This window comes from Rhinolophus ferrumequinum, chromosome 6, assembly GCF_004115265.2.
Source record: "Rhinolophus ferrumequinum isolate MPI-CBG mRhiFer1 chromosome 6, mRhiFer1_v1.p, whole genome shotgun sequence".
Taxonomy (NCBI): domain Eukaryota; kingdom Metazoa; phylum Chordata; class Mammalia; order Chiroptera; family Rhinolophidae; genus Rhinolophus; species Rhinolophus ferrumequinum.
In genome coordinates, this window is record NC_046289.1 from 79,636,291 (window position 1) to 79,657,830 (window position 21,540).

Consider the following 21,540-nt stretch of genomic DNA (forward strand, 5'->3'; position numbering starts at 1 on the left):
TACTTGAATACTGATTGTATGGAAATTTACCTATAGTCACTCTGAGGGGAAAAAGGAGTAACTGTTTAAATAGTACAAATAACTTGACAGTCCACTCAATAAACACCAGCCTTAGGCAATTTATACATTTAAGCCCAGCTAATTCTATGGGGGGAAAAAAAGTCAATGACTTTAAGGGGTTTTCCACTGCGTTGAAAAATTAATCTCATTGGTCTGACTGATGGCAGGGCTGCTGGGTGATTAACTTTGTCAATATTTTGGAGGAAGAAACTGAGGAAATCATTAAGGGTCCTAAAGAAGTACTGACTGAGGAAAACTCAGAGAACAAATATTTAAAAACTTGCCTATATAGGTCATATATATATATATATATATATATATATATATATATATATATATATACATACACATACATATATACACACACACACACACACAAACACACACACACACACATATGTATATTATTTTATAGATATATAGTAATTTTAGATTGTTTTGTGGGCTTTCCAAGGGCAATTTGAGTATATTTAACTTTTGCTTGCAGATTAATTTAAGAATTTAATGTCTGTAAAGAATGAAACTTAATGGGGGGCAGATGCCAAGAATTATGAAAAACACAGGAAAAAAAAAATATATATGTATGTATATATACATACATATATATATACATGTGTATGACATAGTTTCTGCCTACAAGGAACTTGAACAATATATTTAATGGGGCCATATTAAAAATGTGGGATATTAAACAATGTAACCTATCATGAAGACAACATGTATGGTCAAACCATCACTATATAATTGCTGAAAGAAAGAATGAATGAATGAATGAATGGACGGTAGACTATTCAAACATTATACATTGTACATTTAAACCTGATTCTGTATTAGAATATATTCAATTTCTAACAATCTTGTTTTAAAAACAATTAAAGCTGCAAGAGTAAAACATGCTTATTAAAAAATTCAACTAGTTATAATGTGTTAAAAAATTCTCTTCCCATCCTCATTTACCAATCTGACTCACAGAGATAGCTTTACAATGTATTCATCCAGAAACTTTGCCTGCCATATACACACACATGTTTTTAAAGGATACTGTATGTAGTCCTTCTAAAGCTGATTTTTTTCATTATTTCATTTGACTACTTACTGATACACTTCATTATTTTTAGTGCCTGACTAGTGCCAGTATATCAGACTCTAAAGTCAGAAACTTACTTAATCATTTTCTTATTGATAGACACTCAGGTTATTTCTTATTTTCCACTGTTAAAAACAGTTCATCAGTTAATAGCTTTAGACCTCCTTGTGTCAGATTATCTGTGAAAGAAATTCCCAGAAATCTAGTGAATCCTTCAAACTGCAGTTTTGACGGAGGCTGAAGTGTTCTATCATGACTTTATTTGAACTGATCAGGTTAGGTAAATCTATGCTATTAGGTATGAGGATGAACTGGTGGCAATGTCAAGATCAGAAGCTGGAGACATTTTGGATCGAGGATACACTGTGCAATCCTTGATTAAATGACACCGTTGTCCCAAGAGTCTCACAGGACAACTACATAATCATCTTATAAAATGGTCTCTAATTAGGGGAGGGGGGAAAATTTGTCGCTTTCTAACACTTAGCCTCAAATATTTTATTTGGAACCAGGACTGGTCCTGCTACTTGTGGTTGGAATAAGGTTGATTAGCACAACCTTGGCTTTTTGTCTTCCTCAAACACGGGAGGAAAAAGAGGTTAAAAGTCCTGCCTCTGCCGGGATAGAACTAAGCAGACCCAGGGAAACTCCATAAGGGGGTTGTTGTTTTTCTTGCTGTTGCTGTTGTTTACGCGAGGGTAAGGGAAGGGGTACAAACGTCCGGGCTCCAGTAGTGCTTTTATTCTCTCCCTATTTGAAGAAATGAAAACTTCAGCACGTCTCTGTCCATTTCAAAAACAAGAGGATCCGTTCCAAAGACACCAGGCAGAACCACCGACCCCCCTCGCCGGGACTTCCTTTTTTTTTCTGTGGATCTACGTAGGGAGCGAGACAAAAGAAACTGAAGCGACACGGTAGAGCCACCGCAAGTCGCTCCGCGAGAGGAGCCGCGGCGCGCCGGGTTCTTCCCACCTCCCGCGTCGCCGCGGGCTCCGCCTCTCCAGGGGCGGGGCTACGTGCTACTTCCGGGTCGCGGACGGAAGTGGACGAATTTGAATCGTGCTGGCGGTTGTATGAGGATGCTCGCGGTTGGCCTCGCGCAAGAACCAAGTAGTGATACGGCGGTTCTGGAGCTTCTGCCCCGCCTGCCTCAGTGAGTGGACGGGGAACGGGAAACGACAGAATATTCCGAGGTGAGAAGCGGGACCATCGCATGGGAAAGGGGGTCGGGAGGCGGGCCAGTGTAGCCGGGGCCTGGGACTGCCTTGGGGGTTTGGGGAGCGGGGACAGTGTGGGGTCTTGGAGAAGTCGGGGCGCCGGAGAACGTTTCCCCGGCCTGCGCTCCCGATGGCTTGGCGTACCTAGAGCAACTCAGTGTACTGTGAAATCGGAAGCCCCGCACGCCCAAAATTGAGCTGGTTTAAACGGTTGACTTTCTGGTAATAGCAGGTTAGTATTTTTGCCGGTTCGGCTGGAATATTGAAGCTTCAACAGTAGTTACCTAGTTGCGAAGGCGTTGCCATAGGTAAAAGAATCTTTCTTTATTAAAGATGGAAGGTTGGGGACAGGTTTAGAATGAGGAGATGCTCTGTGGCTCTGAGTTCCTCCTAAGAGGGAGACCCGTAGAAGTCTATTACTTGGGCCCGCAGGGAAATGACAGTCTTTGAAATGCCTGCTGGGAATTTAAACTGAAATCTGAGTATCCTTTGTATTTAAAACCCGGATATTTTTCGTTCACGGTTGACATTTTTCACGTACCCGAGACTCTTGCTCATTTAAACTGGCCACAGTAACAGCGGTCATTCACAAGGTTTGTTCACAATAAGAATAAGAATAAGGTTTAGTTCCACAGACCTACCTTTTCACCGCCTTCCTTCATTGGCCAGTTGGGTTATTGTGGAGTCATTTTGGAAGTACTCTAGTATTTACAGCTTAGGGTTTTCTTTTCTTTGTTTTAGTTTTTTGGTGTTTTTGGTTTTTGTTTTATTTATTTTTAATGATGAACTACCTAAAATATCAAACTCTAGCGCCGTAGCAAAGTCATGCCTTCTGGAATAGTTAATGGTGTACCCTAAATGTAAACTATAAATGAGTACTTTAAATGTGTAGAAATGTGCCCTATTGAAAACTGTCAGGTTAATTTTGTGTTGCTTTATAGGAACAGATATTTTGTTTCTTTTAAGATTTTAACACCAGGGTATCCTACCATATAAATGTATAAACATCTTTTTAAAAGTAGGACTTAGTAATATTCAGAATAGACGTTCCTTCATCCAATGCTGGCTACTCCCACTCTCCTCCTATCTCTGCTAATGAACGTTTGTTTCATTATTAGCCAGTAAAAATACAGCTTTCAACTTTCATTATTTATAATTGTTGAAATTTAAAATTTTGTGTAAGATTGCATTAAAGAAATTAGATATACTATCCTAAAGATTGCAGACAATTGCTGCTCATTTTATATAAGCTACCAGTAAGTGGTAATTAAAAAAAAAAAAAGTCTCTGCATTTTAACCTGTTTCTTTTCCTTACCTGGACTCTTTTCATTGAGTTTTTGTTCTATCTACCTAAGTCAGCGAGTTTCAAATTTTATTTCGTACACATTACCTTGAAGGATTTATTAAGCTCTGATTCCTGCACTTCAAATCTCAGAGTGGGTCTGGAAGATGGGGTTGAGGAATCTGTAAATTTAACTGGGAAGTTAGAAAATTTGGCCAGTTTTCTGACTTGATCTTTCTTAGAGAGGCTTTATAATATATAGGTTAAGGGCATGGAACTGGTGTCAAATTGCCTGGGTTTGAATTCCATATCTTCTATCTTGGTGAATGTTCTATGTAAGCTTGAGAAGAATGTATTCTGCTATTGTTGGATGAAGTAGTCCATTATATCCAATTGGTTGATGATGTTGAGTTCAACTATGTCCTTACTGATTTTTTGCCTGCTGAATCTCTCCATTTTTGGTGGAGGGATGTTGAAGTCTACAATTGTGATAGTGGATTTATCTGTTTCTCTTTTCAATTCTATTTTGCCTCGCAGAGTTACGTAACACCCTGTTGTTCGGCACATACATGTTAAGTATTGTTATATCTTCTTGGAGAGTTGACCCCTCTGTCATTATTTATTTCTGATAAAGTTTCCTTACTTTGAATTCTGCTCTGTCTGAAGTTGATATAGATACTCTTGTTTTCTTTTGGTTAGTGTTAGCATGGAATGTTTTTCTCCATCCATTTACTTGTAATTTGTATTTAAAGTGGGTTGCTTGTAGACAGCATATGATTGGGTCTTATTTTTTGATCCACTCTAACAAATCAGTCTTTTAATTGGTACATTTAGACCATTGACATCAAAGTGATTATTGATATAGTCAGTTTAAGATCTACCATATTTGTTACACTTTTCTATTTGTTGCCCTTGTTCTTTGTTTCTGTTTTTGTCTCCACTCTTTCTGCCTTTAGTGATTTTTTTTTTTTTGATTTTTTGATTTTTTCATTGGGGAAGGGGAACAGGACTTTATTGGGGAACAGTGTGTACTTCCAGGATTTTTTCCAAGTCAAGTTGTCCCCTCAATCTTAGTTGTGGAAGGCACAGCTGAGCTCCAGGTCCAGTTGCTATTGCTAGTTGCAGGGGGCGCAGCCCACCATCCCTTGGGGGAGTCGAACTGGCAACCTTGTGGTTGAGAGGACGCGCTCCAACCAACTGAGCCATCCGGGATCTCCTTTAGTGATTTTTAATTGAGCAATTTGTATGATTATATTTTCTCTCAGTTTTTAGGATACCAGTTATATTTTTATTTTACTTTTTTTTTTTAGTGGTTGCTCTACAGTGCAATATACATGTACAACTAATATAATAAAATACATTGTAGCTGTTGTTAGTTTGAACAAACTATTGTCCATTAGCTCAGTTAAGAATAAGAAGAATAAAGGTTCTTATTTTACCTACACTTATTCCTTATTTGGTGTTCTTTCTTTATATGTGTAGATTTGAATTTCTGACCTTTGTTATTTTCCTTGTCTCTCAAGAACTTTTAACATTTCTTGCAAGGTAGGTCTACCGGCAACGAATTTCCTCAATTTTTGTCTGAAAAAGTTTTTCTCTTTCACCTTTTTTTTTTAAGTAAATTTTATTGGGGAACAGTGTGTTTCTCCAAGGCCCATCAGCTCCAAGTCATTGTCCTTCAATCCAGTTGTGGAGGGCACAGCTCAGCTCCAAGTCCAGTTGCTGTTTTCATTCTTAGTTGCAGGGGCGCAGCCCACCATCCCATGTGGGAATTGAACTGGCAACCTTGTTAAGAGCTCTTGCTCTAACCAACTGAGCCATCTGGCTGTCCCTCTCCTTCACTTTTGAAGGATAATTTCAAAAGATACAGAAAAATAGGTTGGTATTTTTTTCTTTAAGTACTATAAATGTTTCACATCACTGTCTTTTTGCTGCATGGTTACTGAGCAGAAGTTGGATGTAATTTCTACCTTTGTTCTTCTGTAGATAAGGAGTCCCCCTTCCCCCCGCACCCCCCTACCCTGGCTTCTTTCAGTATTTTTAAATTTATCTTTGTTTTTCTGAAGTTTAAAACAAACCTAGGTATAGTTTTGGGGCATTTATACTGCTTGGTGTTCTCTGAACTTCCTGGATCTGTGGTTTGGTGTTTGGCATTAATTAATTAGTCCTTAAGTTTTTATTGTGTCAGGTATTTCTTCTGTTCCTTTCTCTTTTTTTCTTTCTGGTATTTCCAAAATGTGTATGTTACACCTTTTGTAATTACCCCACAGTATTTGGATATTCTGTTCTGGTTTTTGTTTGTTTGTTTGTTTTTTATCTTTTTTCTCTGCTTTTCAGTTTTAAAGTTTCTATTAAGATATCTTCAAGCCCCAATTCTTTGTCCAGTCTACTAATAATCCCATCAGATACATTTCTTTATTTCTATTACAGTGTTTATCATCTCTCTAGCATTTACTTTTGGTGCATTCTTAGGATTTTTATCTATTTATTAGGTTGGTGCAAAGGTAATTGCAGTTTTTGCAATTATTTTTAACCTTTTAAACCGCGATTACTTTTGCACCGAACTAATACATTGCCCATCTGTCCTTGTATACTGTCTGCTTTATCCATTAGAGCCCTTAGTGTATTAATCATAGTTGTTTCAAATTCCGGGTTTGATAATTCCAACATTCCTGCCATGTCTGGTTCGGATGCTTGCTCTGCCTTTTCACATTGTGCTTTCTGCCATTTTGTATGCCTTGTAAGTTTTTCTTGATAGCCAGACATGATGTACTCAGTAAAAGAAATTGCTATAAATAGGCCATTAATAAAAATCATATGTTCATATCGATAGATGCAAAAAAAGAATTTGACAAGATACAACATTCATTTGTGCTTAAAACACTCAATAAAGTAGGTATAGAAGGAAAGTACATCAACATAATAACGGCTTTGTATGCATGACAAGCCCACAGCTAACATCATACTTAATAGTGAAATGTTGAAAACTTTTCCTATAAGATCAGGAAGAAGACAAAGGTGCCTAATCCTATTCAGCATAGTACTGGAAGTCCTAGCCAGAGCATTCAGGCAAGAAAAAGAAGTAAAAGGCATCCAAATTGGAAAGGAAGAAGTAAAGTTGTTTGCAGATGATATAGTCTTATATATTGAAAATCCTAGGGCCAGTCCGGTGGCTCAGGCGGTTGGAGCTCGGTGCTCCTAACACCGAAGGCTGCCGGTTCGATTCCCACATGGGCCAGTGTGCTCTCAACCACAAGGTTGGTAGTTCCATTCCTCGAGTCCCGCAAGGGATGGTGGGCAGTGCCCCCTGCAACTAAGATTGAACCCGGCACCTTGAGCTGAGCTGCCGCTGAGCTCCCGGATGTCTCAGTTGGTTGGAGTGCATCCTCTCAACCACAGGGTTGCCGGTTCGACTCCCGCAAGGGATGATGGGCTGCGCCCCCTGCAACTAACAACAGCAACTGGACCTGGAGCTGAGCTGAGCCCTCCACAACTAAGATTGAAAGGACAACAACTTGACTTGGGAAAAAAAAAAGTCCTAGAAGTACACACTGTTCCCCAATAAAGTCCTGTTCCCCCTTCCCCATTAAAATCTTTAAAAAAAAAAAAAATTAAAATCCTAAAGAGCCTACCAAAAAACTGTTAGAATAGCCACCCGCTACAATGAGAGGGAATTTGCCTTACTTTTTTTTATATTAGTTATCATTGCTGTGTAGCAAATTACCCCAAAACTTGGTGACTTAAACTAGATATTTTTTATCTAACGATTTCTGTGGGTCAGAAATTTGGGAGCAGTTTAGCTGTCTGTTCTGGCTTAAGGTCTCCCAGTAAGTTGCTCTCATACTGTCAGCTAGGCTGCAGTTGTCTGAAGAGTGAGCCTGAAGAATTCACTTCTGAATTGGCTCACTCACAAGGCTTTGGGCAAATGGCCTGAGTTCTTTGCCAAGTGGGCCTCTTTAAGGAGCATCTTGAAAGTCCTTATGACATGGCAACTAGCTTCCTCCAGGGTAGGTGACTCATGATAGAGAACAAAAACTAAGTCACAGTGCCTTTTATGACATAGTCACACATTGTCATGTCCACAGGGCTTTTGGATGGAAGCAAGTTACTAAGCAACACAGCCATAGTCAAGGAAAGGGAAATGAAGCCCCATCTTTTGAAGGAGGAGGAGAGTCAAACTGAGTATTACTAACTAATCAAGTGGAGGTAGACAGTGGAAGAGACTCAGAATACCTCTTGACAGTGGCTTTCTGGAACATTTCATTAAATTGTTAGTGATTTCTCAAGGAAGGGGGAATAATTTGATGTTATTTCTAAGATTAAGTCTGGTGTTAAGACAGGCTATTACTGAGATATATACTTATATAACATTGTTTTCCTCATTCTACTTAGGACATTTTAAAACTTAATGTATTAGAAGGAAAACAAATGATAAATCCAATAAAAAATATGTAAGTAGTCCTTTTTTTTTTTTTCTGCTGAAGTTTTGTTTTGGAGATGCTTGAAATGAAGCAGTCATCAATCAGGATTTAGAAACAAAAGTTTTATTTCAGGTGCTGGGGAGTAGGAAGAAGGCTAATGTGAATTGGTCAAAAGTATGAATTATGAAATATCTTTTTTTTTTTTAAGATTTTATTGGGGCAGGGGAACAGGACTTTATTGGGGAACAGTGTGTACTTCCAGGACTTTTTATTGGAGAACAGTAATGTGTTTTTCCCAGGACTCAGCAGCTTTATCGAGTTGTTGTCCTTTCAGGCTTAGTTGTGGAGGGCACAGCTCCAGGTCCAGTTGCCGTTGTTAGTTGCAGGGGGCACAGCCCACCATCCCTTGCGGGAGTCGAACCGGCAACCTTATGGTTGAGAGGACGCGCTTCAACCAACTGAACCATCTGGCCACCCGGGAGCCAAGGGGCAGCCCATTGACTTCATTCCAGTTGTGGAGGGCGCAGCTCGCTGGCCCTTGTGGGAATCTAATCGGCAAACCCGTTGCCCAGAGCTCGTGCTCTAACCGATTGAGCCACCCGTCCGCCTGTAATATCTTTAGAACATCCAATTTGGGAGTAACTTTTAATTTTGATACAATTTTAAACTTAGAGAAAAGTTAAAATACTAGTATGAGGGACTTTTATATCCCCTTTACCCAGATTCACCATTCATGTTTTTTGACATTTATAATTCTTTCTCCTGTGTAAAACTGGCAGGAATAAACCTGTAGTGTGATAATTAGGTTTTTTGACTCATTGCAATGAGATTGCAGACCAGAGGAACCACAACGTTTCTTACCAAAGGGTAAAAGAGATTTCTTATAGGATTTTGGAGAAGGGTGACATTCAGGTGAAATTTAAATAAAGTAGTGTTTTTATAGGGACAAAGCAAAGCCAGGGCTGTATGTAAAGGAGTCAACGTCAGGTCTGGACTATGAAGTGGACCTAGGGCATTGTTTCCTTGAAAACTACAAAATTCAGAGAAGGAATGTTGTGTTAAAACTCTTATCTGTAGCTCTGGTATCTCTGTTGGAAATCAGGATTTCATCTCTGTCAAAGTTATTACTTAGATCCTTCTAGCAAAAGTAGGATATTTCAGAAAGTTTCCTCATGTCCCTTTCCAGTCATTTCCCTGCCTGAGAAACAAGCACTGTTCATTTCTTTCATGATGCATTAGGTAGTTTTGCCTGTCCTAGAACTTCATGGGAATGGAATAATGTGGATATGAATAGCAGTGTGTAGGTTCACACAGCGTAATGTCTGTGAGAGTCGTCTGTTTTGTTTGAATCTTGCAGCACTTTTTACCTTTTTTTTGCTAAGTAGTATTGCATTTTATCATTATACTGCAGTTTTCTTACCCATTTTCTTGTTGATGGACTTGTGGGTTCCCAGTTTTGGAGTATCATGAAGAAGGCTGCTAAAGAACATTTTTATGTAAAGTTTCCTGTCTGTATGTGTTTTTATTTCTCGGATAAATCCGTAGGTGTGAAATTCCTGCATCAAAGGCTAGGTGCAGGAATATATGTTTAATTTTAAGAAACTGCCAAAACTTTTCAAAATAATTGTTCCATTTTACATTCCCATCAGCAATTTGTGAGAGGTTCCCAGTTGCTTCAGATCCTTTGTAGTGTTTGGTGTTGGTAGTCTTTTTAATCTTAGCCATTATTTAGGGCTATGAAGTGGTCTTTCAGAGTAGTTTTAATTTTATTCTAATTACCATGATGTTGAGCATCTTTTCATGTGTTTATTCGCCATTCATATCTTACATCATGAAGTGTTTGTTCATGTCATTTGCCCATTTCTTTATTGGATTGTTTGCTTTATATTGTTGAGTTGTAGGAGTTCTTTACACATATGTATTTAGACTACAAGTCTTTGTCAGACACGTTTAACAAATACTTTCTCCCAGTCTGCGGCATGCGTATTCACTTTCTTAATGGTATCTTTTGATGAGTGGAAGCTTTAATTTTGATGAAGTATAATTTATTACTTTTTCTTTTAAAACTTTTGTAGTTTCAGCTTTTACAGTTAGGTCTATGACCCACTTGAAATTAATTTTTATTTATGGTGTGAAGTATGGATCAGGTTCATTTGTTTTCCATGTGGATATCCACTCTTTCCAGCACCATTTGTTGATAAGAACCCCCCCGCCACACACACACACACACACACACACACACACACACACACACACACACTGAATTGCTTTGGTACCTTTGTTGAAAATGAAAGGACTAGAAAAGTGTGGATCTATTTCTGGGCTTGTTCTGTTGGTCCATGTGCAATAGTATTAATACACTTTGAAAAACGATATAAAGTGCTTAGTATTAGATATTGGCATACATAGCAAAAACCTTTCCCATTCAGGTTTTGATAGCATTGGAGATCTTTCTTATGATTAGCTTATGGCCAAAGATATTTGGAGGCTTTTCAAGCGTAGTTCTCTGCATACCCCTATGCTACATTTTTGTGTATCTTATGAGATTGATGTTTACTTTTATTCTTTTATATTTGTTTGTAAATATGCGAAAGTGCTTGTTCAGTACACAGTTCTAAAATTAACAAGACACTTCAGGTGCCTTTTTTAAAGTAAAACTGTTGTCTATACATTTATTATAAAAATCTAGACAGGACTTCATCGCACTGTCCACCAAGAGAGATGCCTTGGGTCCTTGCAGTGGGAAGGGGAAGAGTAGCAGATGTTATGGTTTCTTTACAAAGAAAACTTAGTCTAGAACCTTGCCCATTCGTACCAATACTGTAACATAATTATCAGTCAAATTCAGCAAATATTTATTAGCACTGTGCTGAATGATACGGGGATTTTACCCTCATGGAATTTAGCAGTGTAGCTGAGGAATTAACAAAATTGAAAAAAACAAAGTAATGTATGCTTAATGTTTGCATCAATGACATTGAAAGAGTTTTACATATCTTTATTAAAAATGCCTGTGTTGTGGGCCCCGATATTATTCTGAGTTACAGTAAATCTAAAAGTAAACAATGGATAGTTGCAATTCACTCATGGGGGGAAGAGGATACGGAATATAAAATGGAGAGATTGGATCTCATATAAATCTTGTGTTGTTGGAAACTGACTGAACATCATTTATAAGTTAACATTTTTTTGTTTATTTTACTCTAGGTGAAGTAGTGTTATGTGTATTTTGAAATTTTCTGCATAAATTCTTTGGTATGAATGGATTTTTGAAAAGCTGAATTCATTATTAAAAGTTGAATTATAAAGAAGTTCTAATAAAAAAAAGCATTTATTCTTTTTATTTACTGTATTACATCAATTTTAGATGGACACCTCCCATAGCCCCATATACCTCTTAGGATGTTTAAAATCAGGCTGTGATCCTCAACCAGTTGTGGCGAAGTGAGGCAGTCTGCAGTCTTGTTATGAATAAACATCAAAAGTGTTCTCATATGCCTGTGAGAATAAGCAATGCCTCTAAAAAAGAAAAACAAATCAGGAAACACTAAAGGACTGTTCTTTAACCCTACATTAGTGGTTGTGAGGAAAGGGTGGGGAAAGGTAGGTAGGCTGGACCTACTTAATTGCAAAGCCTGCTTAAAGTGGAACTCTTTAGTTTTATGGATTCTTTGAAGAAATACCAATCTTGATGGCACAGATGATTTTGTAAGGAAGAACCAGAAAATCTTGAAGACGTGGAGTCAAAGTGATTCAAAAGACTTGGACTATGACTTTTTATGAAAGCATCAAAAGTGATATGAGAAAAATCAGTGTTTAAACCCAAAACAGTTCTTATAATCAGTATGAAATATGAATTCTGTATTGTAAGAACGCATTGATGAAACTTGATAGTAATCTTTGTGTGTTTTTTGTCATTCCTTTGATATTAATATTCTGTATTATTTATAGTGCTCTTTCATTATTTTCATGTAAGCTGGCATCGTCACTCAATTACAGGTTAGTTTATTCCCAGTTATGAGCTCTGTGACCTTGGACAAGTGTTTAACCTCTCTGAGCATTGATTTTGTAGCTATAAAATGAGATTACATTTACCTAATAGCATTATTATGTTGTATTTTTCTGTTTCCACTTAAATTCCAAGAGTTAACACATATGTTATCATACTTAAATCTCATAACGTTTCAAGTAGGCTATTCATATAATCTGGGTAAAGTGAAACTTTGTTGCTAAGATGTTATTCTTTCTCCATTTGACCTTTTGACACTAGTTAGAAAAATTATATTTCGGTAATGAATATAAGTAATTTTATTTGTTAACTAGTGGGGAGTGAGGAGACAGAAGCAGGCAGATGATTGTCTTTCAGTATGGAAGTGGTTGAACACTATACTAGAATGTGCTGTGGCAGTCAGAAGCTTGCAGCTAGCTCTATGTGGAATCTGCAAATGTAACAGCCACAAATACAGCCTGATAAAGGATCTTCTTGTAGGCTACTCAAATACCAACGGCATTGCTGTTGATGTGATTTTTTTTTTTCCCTAACCAGTGAACAAATCTTGGTTAATTTATGAACAAAACTAAAATACAAATTTCCTTGCCTTTACACATGAGTTGTATTTTGGAAATACTTGTCTAGTTCTAAAATAACAGGGAGAAAAAAAGATGATATTTATGTATAAAATGGGCTTAGGTTCTAGGTTAATGTAATTATAACTAGGTTTTTGTGTTCTTTTGTTTACCTACTTGAATGTCCAACTGGAAATTCGAAAGTCTGGATTGTTTGTTGTGTAGGTCAGTTTGGTGCATTGCAGGATGTCTTGCAATCCTGGGCCCTTTCCACTAAATGCAAGTAGTCATCTTAATCATTTGAGAACTAAAAAATATTCCCTCCAATTTTAACAATCTTCCTAGGGTTTACCACCCTTGTTGAGAACTGTTGGTCTTAGATGTGTGAAAGGTGAGGAAATTATGTACTAGAGTAAGAAATGATATGCAGTTTATTTGTAATCATTCATTGACTAAATTTAATAAAATAGATAATTTGAGACTTTAAAAATTATGATGGCTGTATTGTATCTTCTTATTTTTCCTAGTAAAATGAATGAAAATAAACCTGATGACTCACAGACTCTTGGTAAGTAACTGTATTTAAAATAGTATCAAATGTTATTTAAAATACTAAGATATTTTACTCTTGCTTTTTTAATTTTAATACATCTTTTTAAATGTTACTCAAACCATAGGAATGAATTCCCTTATCCATGGTTACTTCATATATCCATTTACATAAGTACAATATTATGTGTGTTCGTTTCAACAAAAAACTGCTATAAGAGGATAATTTGCCAAATTTTATTTGTATTCTCTATATGCATCAGGTATCGTTTGTATCTGAATAAAACGGTATTACTTTTTTAATCAGTAAAATTTTTTATTCACATTTTCCTTACAAAAGGAAAAATGCAGGTGAGAACAATTTAAACAATACATGCAACTTTAACGTGAAAAGGAAGTTACCTCTGAGTGCTCCCAACAGCCTCCTCAAAGAGATGCAGACCTTTGTTTTTAGTTGTTTTCTTCTACCACTTCTCCCCTCATCTACTCCTTTTAAGATTTCTTTTTTCATTCCCTCTCACATTAAAGTGTGACACTGAAAATTCTATACCTTGCCTGTTACGTACAGAGAGTATCTGTTGACTGTACATCATGTTGGGTAAGGAAATGTGTGTTCTTAAAGCTCCCTCTGCTTTCTTGATTTTATCTACAGACTTCTATCAGCTATGCTAATAGTTCTGAAACAGAAATTCATGGACCAGCTTCAAGTGTTTGCCAAAAGCAAATGCTACCTATACCATTATTTAGTTAAGAATTTTGCTAAGATTGACTCAATTATATATATATATATATATATATATGAATGTTTTTATTTCATTATTGTAATACAACCAGTATCATTTGCTACAGTACAAAGTAATCTTAATAAGTATAACAAAGTCAAAACAATTTACTGAATTTTAAACATTAAAATTAAAAAACAACAAAGTACAAATAAAAGCAAAAGTAATCTACTTAAAAAATGCATGCCTGAAACCTAGTCTGTTTTGCATTTAGGGTGAGGGGAGGAGGGGAACAAATGAAAAGTTATAGGCACAGAGTATATAGCAGATGCAGCTCCATACAAGCATATATCCTGAGGACTTTTCTGTAGTGTCCACTAATTCCTTGTATTCCTCTTTCTCTTGACAGCTGCACACACACTTATAGCTAAAAGTCTAGGCACTAGGGATGAAGGAGTTAAGGTGGGAGCTACTGGTGTGTGATGCCCAATAAACAAATAGCAATTTGCTGGAGTTAATGTGATCAGTTACTTTTGGATGGAGAAGGGAGGGGAGCTGAACTCTTACAAAAGATTGTGGGGAGGGGCTTTCAGTTATATGGCTTATTAAACTGAAGTAAGAAAGGCAAATGGAGGGGTGATATTTCACAATATTAAATATTAGTTCATGCTGTTTGTTTCCAGTCCTGAAATCTGTTTTGTGACTAGCTAGTACCTTTTTAATGAATAATATCCATTCTTGATAACATTTATTATTAAATAAGACTAGCCACTGTAATAGGTAAACCCTGAAATCTTAATGGTTTGACACGATAAAAGTTTATTACTTACCCATGTTACAGTCCAGTGTGGATTGGTTAGGGGAGATGGGACAGAAAGGGAGCTTCTGCTCCATGCAGTCATTTGGAGATTCAGGCTCCTTCCATCTTATATTGGTCAGCCATCTTGGGATCCTCAGAGTCTCTTCTCTTCAGCTAGGGATTTTCTCATTGCTTTATTAGTATATTAGGAATTTTCTGTGCTAGTAGACATAAGGTAGAAAAGATTGATAATTATACTAACACTTATTCAGTTCTATGTGCCACACCCTTTTAATGATTTTACTACATAAATGGATTCCTATATTGTGACCTTTTGTGCTTTGCTTCTTTCACTTAGCATATTTCCAGGCTCACCTATGTTGTTGAATATACCGTGTTTCCCTGAAAATAAGACCTAGCCCGACAATCAGCTCTACTGCGTCTTTTGGAGCAAAAATTAATATAAGACCCGGTATGATATGATATATGATATGATATGATATATGATAAGATATAATATAACCGGGTCTTACATTAATTTTTGCTCCAAAAAAAAAAAAAATTTTTTTTTTTTTTGCTCCAGAAGACACATTAGATCTGATGTCTGGCTAAGTCTTATTTTTGGGGAAACATGATATCATTACTTCATTACTTTTTATTGCTGAATAATATTCTATTGTATGGATATACTATATTTTGTTTATCCATTAATCCATCCACTGATGGACATTTAGTTTGTTTCTTTTATGGCTATTGTGAACAGTACTACTATGAACATTAGTATATAAGATCTGTTTGTATATCTGTTTTAATTTCTTTGGTACGTATACCCAGGAGAGGACTTGTTGTGTCACGTAGTAACTATGTTTAACTCTTTGAGGAACTGCCAGACTATATTCCAAAGTAGCTTTCTATTTTTCATTTCACTAGCAGTGTACGATGGTTCCTGTTTCTCCACAGCCTTACAAACATTTTTTATTATCTGTTATTTGTTACTATGAATGTTAATGCATTTTGATTATATAGCCATGCTAGTGGCTATGGAATGGTGTCTCATTGTGGTTTTGATTTGCATTTCTCTGATTAATAGTATTAAGCATCTCTTAATGTGTTTATTGACTATATATCTTTGCAGAAATGTCTCTTCAGATCTTTTGCCACATTTTAAAATTGGGTTGAATTTTCGCTATTGACTTGTAAGACTATACATTCTAGACCCTAGACGCTTAACAGGTATATGATTTCCAAATATATTCCCCTATTCTGTAGATTGTCTTTTCATTCCCTTGATTGTGTTCTTTAATGCACAAAAGTTTTAAAGTTTGATAAATTTCAATGTCTATTTTTTTAATTACATTTACTTTTAGTGTTATGTGATACCTAAATACTATTGCCAAATTCAAGGTTATAGAGATTTACCCCTACATTTCCTATATTAACAGTTTTATAGTTTTAACTCTTACAGTTAGGTCTTTGATTTGTTTTTAGTTAACTTTTGTATATGGTATAAGATAGGGGTTAATTTTATTTTGTTGCATGTGTCTATCCAGTTGTCCCAGTACCATTTGTTGAAGAGACTATTATTTCCCCATTGAATGGTCTTGACATCCTTGTTTAAAATTAATTGACTTAGATGTGTGGGTTTATTTCTGGGCTCTTCTTTTCCCATTGATCTATATATTTATCCTTATGCCAGTTCCACTCTTTTTATTTCTATAACTTTGTCATAAGTTTTGAGACTTCTCTCTTTTTTTCTAGGTCAGTCTAAAGTTCTTTTCAAAGAAACAGCTTTGGTTTTTATTGATTCTTTCTGTTGTTTTCTATTCTTTTTCATTTATCTCTGCTTTAATCTTTATTATTTCCTTCTGCTAGCTTTGGGTTTAGATTGTCTTTTTTTTCTTCTAGTTATATAAGGCTAAAATGTATTGATTTGGGATCTTTCTTTTTTTATACAGATTTTCATGAGCCTAAAGATCAGCCAGTGGTGAAAGCTTAGGGTTTCTGGGGTCTTTCCTGAGCATACGTCCAGTCCTGAGCATGTGCGTGTTCTTCCAGATTCCCCCAGTATAGGTGGGAACTTTTCAAAACCTTTATTTCCCCATGTAAATCCCTTCTTCTCTCCTAAACTTTTTAGTCTGTCACCTGCTTGCCTGTTGTTCTTTGCTTCAAGCTGCTGCAGCTAGTATACAAGTATTTGTACTGAACGTTTTGACAAGTGGTCAGGCTCTAGCCCTAAGAAAGTTCTGAGGCAGACGAAACAAGGGCAAGCTCACAGGCATCTAAAAAACAGCATAGGGAATATAATCAATAATATTGTAATAACTGTATATGCTGTCAGGTGGGTACTAGACTTATCAGGGGGATCACTTCGTAAGTTATATAAATGTAACCACTATGCTGTACACCTGAAACTAATATAATATTGTATAATCAACTGTAACTGAACAATGAAAGAAAGAAAAAAGGGCAAGCATCTGAGCCTATTCCTCAGGGAGCCACCACACAGGTCAAAATACACAAGTCATATTTCTTTGAGAACAAGGTCCGTATTACCTCCTCTTGGACAGTCCACACCAGGAGCATGGGCCATGGTAGCTAAGGCCATGGCCCAGCTGGAGAGTGGGGGGTGGTAGGTAGGTAAGTTAAAATGCCATAAAGCTCGCATCAAAATTTAGTAACTTGTTTCTTTATTGAGCATTTTACCGATTGTAACTTTTTAAATTAGATTTCAGAGTTTCTGAAAAATAGATTCTAATAGTTTTTGGCAGCATAATCGTTGCTGTAGTGGAGTTTTGGAGTTTCCTAATCCATTATTTTTATTTATTTGTTTTGTGTATTTATTTGTATTTATTTGTGTTACTTTATATTAATTTCAGGTATACTGCAAAGTGGTTAGACATTTATATAATTTAAGAAGTGATCCCTCTGACAAGTCTAGTACCCACCTGGCACTGTACATAGGTATTACGATATTGACTATATTCCCTATATTTGACATCCCCATGACTATTTTGTAACTACCAATTTGTACTTCTTAAGCCCTTCAACTTTTTCACCCTGCCCCCCAACCCCTCTCCCATCTATCACCTAGATAATTCTAGTACCCATCTGACACCATTCATAGATATTACAATATTATTGACTATATTCCTTCATGCTATATACCAAATTGGTTCATAGTAACCAATTTGTACTTCTTAATCCCTTCCCTTTTCTTACTCACCCCCCAACCCCGACCCTATCTGGCAACCATCAAAATGTTCTCTGTATCTATGAGTATTTTCTGTTTCATTTGATTGCTTACTTTGTTTTTTAGATTCCAGTTATAACTGAAATTGCATTACATCTGTCTTTCTCTGTCTGACATACTCCGCTTAGCACAATACCCTCCAGTTCCATTCATGCTGCTTCAGATGGCAAGAACCTGTTCTGTTCCATGGCTGAGCAGTATTCCATTGTATATATGTACCATCTGCTCTTTATCCATTCATCCATCAGTGGACAGCCAGGCTGCCTCCATATCTTGGCCATAGCAAAAAAAAAAAGGCTGCAAAAAATATATGGATGCACATGTCCCCTCAAAGTAGCGTTTTGGGTTTCTTCAAATAAATACCCAGAAGTGGGATTGTTGGATCTTTGTCTTTTGTTATAGCCTTGTTTAAAGTCTTTTTTATCTGGTATAAGTATTGCTACCTCTGCTTTTTTTGTTTCTATTTTCATGAAATACCTTTTTCCCACCCCTTTATTTTCAGTCTGTGTGTACCTTTCTATCTGAAATGAGTCTTGTAAGCAGCATATGTAAGGGTCTTGTTTGCTTATCCATTCAGCCACCCCAGGTTTTGATTGGAGCATTTAATCCACTTACACTTAAAGTAATTGTTGATAGATATGTAGTTATTGCCATTTTATTCATATTTTTTATTTTTTTCTTCTTCTTAAGTCCCTCAAACATTTCTTGTAATACTGGTTTGTTGTTGATGAACTCCTTTAGCTTCTTCTTGTCTGGGAAGCTCTTTATCTGTCCTTTGATTCTCAGTGATAGTTATGCTGGATAGAATAATCTTGGTTACAGGTCCTTGGTTCTCGTCACTTTTGAGTATTTCCTGCCAGTCCCTTGTGGCCTGCAAAGTTTCCGTTGAGAAATCAGCTGATAGTCTTATTGGAGCTCCCTTGCAGGTAAGTAACTGCTTTTATCTTGCTACCTTTAAGATTTTCTCTTTGTCTTTAACCTTTGGCTTTTTAATTACGATGTGTCTTGTTGTGGGCCTCTTTGGGTTCATCTTGTTTGGGACTCTCTGTGCTTCCTGGACTTTTATAGCTATTTCTTTCAGGTTAGGGAAGTTTTCTGTCATCATTTCTTAAAACAGGTTTTCAGTTCCTTGCCCTCTTTCTCTCTCCTCCTTCTGGTGTCCCTATAATGCGAATGTTGTTCCAGAGGCCCCTTAAACTCTCCTCATTTTTTTTGGATTCTTTTTTACTTTTTGTTGTTCTGATTGTGTGTTTTTCTGCTACTTTATCTTCTGAATCACTGATTAAATTCTCTGCTTCCTCTAATCTGTTGATTTCCTCTAATACACTCTTCATTTTTGTTATTCTTTATTTCTGACTGTTTCTTTGTTTTCTATCTCCATTTTTGTTTCCTACCTCTTTGTTGAAGTTCTCCCTTGGATTATTGAGCATCCTTATAACCAGTACTTGGAACTCTGCATCTGGTAGATTGCTTGTCTCTATTTTGTTCAGTTCTTTTCTGGGCTTTGTTCTGTTTTTTTGTTTTTGTTTGTTTTTTATTTGGGACATGTTTTTTTGTCTCCCTGTTTGGCTGCCTCCTTGTGTTTGTTTCTGTGTATTAGGTAGGGTTGCTATGCCTCCTGGTCTTAGTAGAGTGGCCTTATGTAATAGGTGTCCTGTGGGACCCAGTGGTGCAATCTCTGGTCACTGGAGTGCTCCAGGTGTATCCCTTGTGTGGGTTGTGTGTCCCCTCCAGTTGTAGTTGAGCCTTGGTTGCTGTTTGCATGACAATGGACAGGATTGACCCTGAGGCTGATTGGTTGTGAGGACTTGCCGTGACAACACTGGAGGAGTTGTGCAGGGGCTGACCCTACAGAGCAGGGTTTATTTTAGCAGGGCTCTGGTGCCTGCCCAGCCTGCCCTTTGTGTGTCATCCTTGGAGGTGGCTGGGTGATGCTCCGGCCTAGTCTAAACCTGGCCACCAGGTTTGCCAGCCCTGGAGCCTCCTGGTAAGGGACCCACTGCAGGCCAAGTTTAGCTGCAGCCTGTGCTGTGCTTGGGGCCACCCAGTAAGAGCCACCCACAGATGGCTGCTGCCCTCACTGGACTTAAAGGTACCTCAAGAGGACAGTCTGTGAACGAAGCCTGGCTGTCACTATTGCCTGGGTTGGGGCTGTCCAACCAGAGGTAGGGGAAACAAATGAAGCTAGATGATGCTTGTTTGGGTTTTGTGAACCTTTGAGAGATTTTATGAAAGTCTGCAGCATGAGCTAAGACAGGCTTTTTACGGAACAGCCTCTGGAAAGCTGCTTGTATCTGCGTGAAAGTTGGGTGGGGCAGGGTCTCGGAATCACTAGGGCGAAGCAGATGAAAGGTGATAGCCAGTTTGATAGAGACTCAGGTATGGTTTCTGCCTGCGTCTACCCACTAGGAATGGGAAGGGCTCAACAAAGAAACAATGACTTCTACCAGCTCCTCCATTCAGGAGAAAGCTGCCCTCCACCCCTTGACCTGAAGCAGACAATTCATTTTTTCCTGTATATCCCTGGTATCTTTCAAGCCACTGCTCCTTGGCTGGAGCTCAGAGTGAGCAAGTCCCTTGCTGGTAATTCCATGCATTGTCTCTTGAAAAGGTTCGCCTCGGACTCCAGCTGCCCTCCATTTCACTCAGCCACAATCTCTGCTGGTTTTCACAGACAGAAGTTATGGAGACTTCTCTCCCTGGCACTGGAACCCTGGGCCGGGCAGGCTGTTATGGGGCTGGGACCCACTGTATCTCTGCGGCCGAGATATCCCTCCAGATTTTTAATGGTCACACACTGGTGAGGGACCAGTCCATTCTGTGTCTTTGCCCCTCCTACTAATTTCAAGGTAGCTTCTTCTGTATGTGTGTAGTTGTAGGGCTTTGGTTCAGCTAGGCTTCAGGCGATTCACAGTGATGGTTGTTCTGTAGTTGATGGGGTCCTGAGAGGAGCTGAGCACATTGTTTATCTCCTCTGCCACCTTGACCAGAAATCTTCTAATCAATTATTTTCTGATATTACCCTGAAAGTTGCCATTTTAACCACACACTGGAATTCATCATTAAAGATTAATGGAAAAATATAAAGTCATGTTGTGTTTTAAAAGTAGTGTTGGACATTTTAAGTTACTGATAACTATAATGTGGTTTGCTCGATCAGAACTAATTGAACACGTAAAGAGAAGCACCAATTCCATGTGGGTTTTTTTGAAAATTTTAAAAATATTTTTATATCTACTTCCTTTTTCACTATTAGCTTGTGTTTTCTGTCGAAAGAATGATGACTGTCCTAATAAATATGGAGAAAAGAAAACTAAGGAGAAATGGAATCTCACTGTACATTACTATTGTTTGGTGAGTATAATTTATATTTGAATCCTAGTAATGTGATATTATTCTAAATCATAGAAGAAAACTAGATCCTGATGACTGGTTTCTAAGAATTGGGTGAGTCACTTAACTTCTATGGATTTCATTTCGCCTATATGTAAAAATAAGATTTTTCATTTATCAAATTCTGAGATTATGAAATTAACTTGGTATATATAAAGACCTGTCATCATTACCTGTTTACTTTTGTCTAACTC

General features: G+C 37.4%; 1 protein-coding gene across 4 annotated transcripts in view; it reads left to right on the forward strand.

Moving 5' to 3' along the window:
* The first annotated feature begins 2,204 nt into the window (after positions 1–2,204).
* G2E3 (G2/M-phase specific E3 ubiquitin protein ligase) overlaps positions 2,205–21,540 on the forward strand; it is a 58,612-nt gene continuing 39,276 nt past the window's right edge. The window contains exons 1-4 of one of the 4 annotated variants that reach the window (XM_033109454.1): positions 2,205–2,340; positions 13,161–13,201; positions 18,776–18,879; positions 21,210–21,307. Coding sequence is in view for 2 of the 4 variants with exons in the window: in XM_033109452.1 (XP_032965343.1) it covers positions 13,165–13,201; positions 21,210–21,307 (135 nt within the window). In the remaining 2 variants the exon portion in view is untranslated. Of the gene's footprint in view, positions 2,341–2,524; positions 2,597–13,160; positions 13,202–18,775; positions 18,880–21,209; positions 21,308–21,540 lie in introns of those variants that run through there. The other 3 variants (XM_033109452.1, XM_033109453.1, XM_033109456.1) reach the window with 3 other exon arrangements.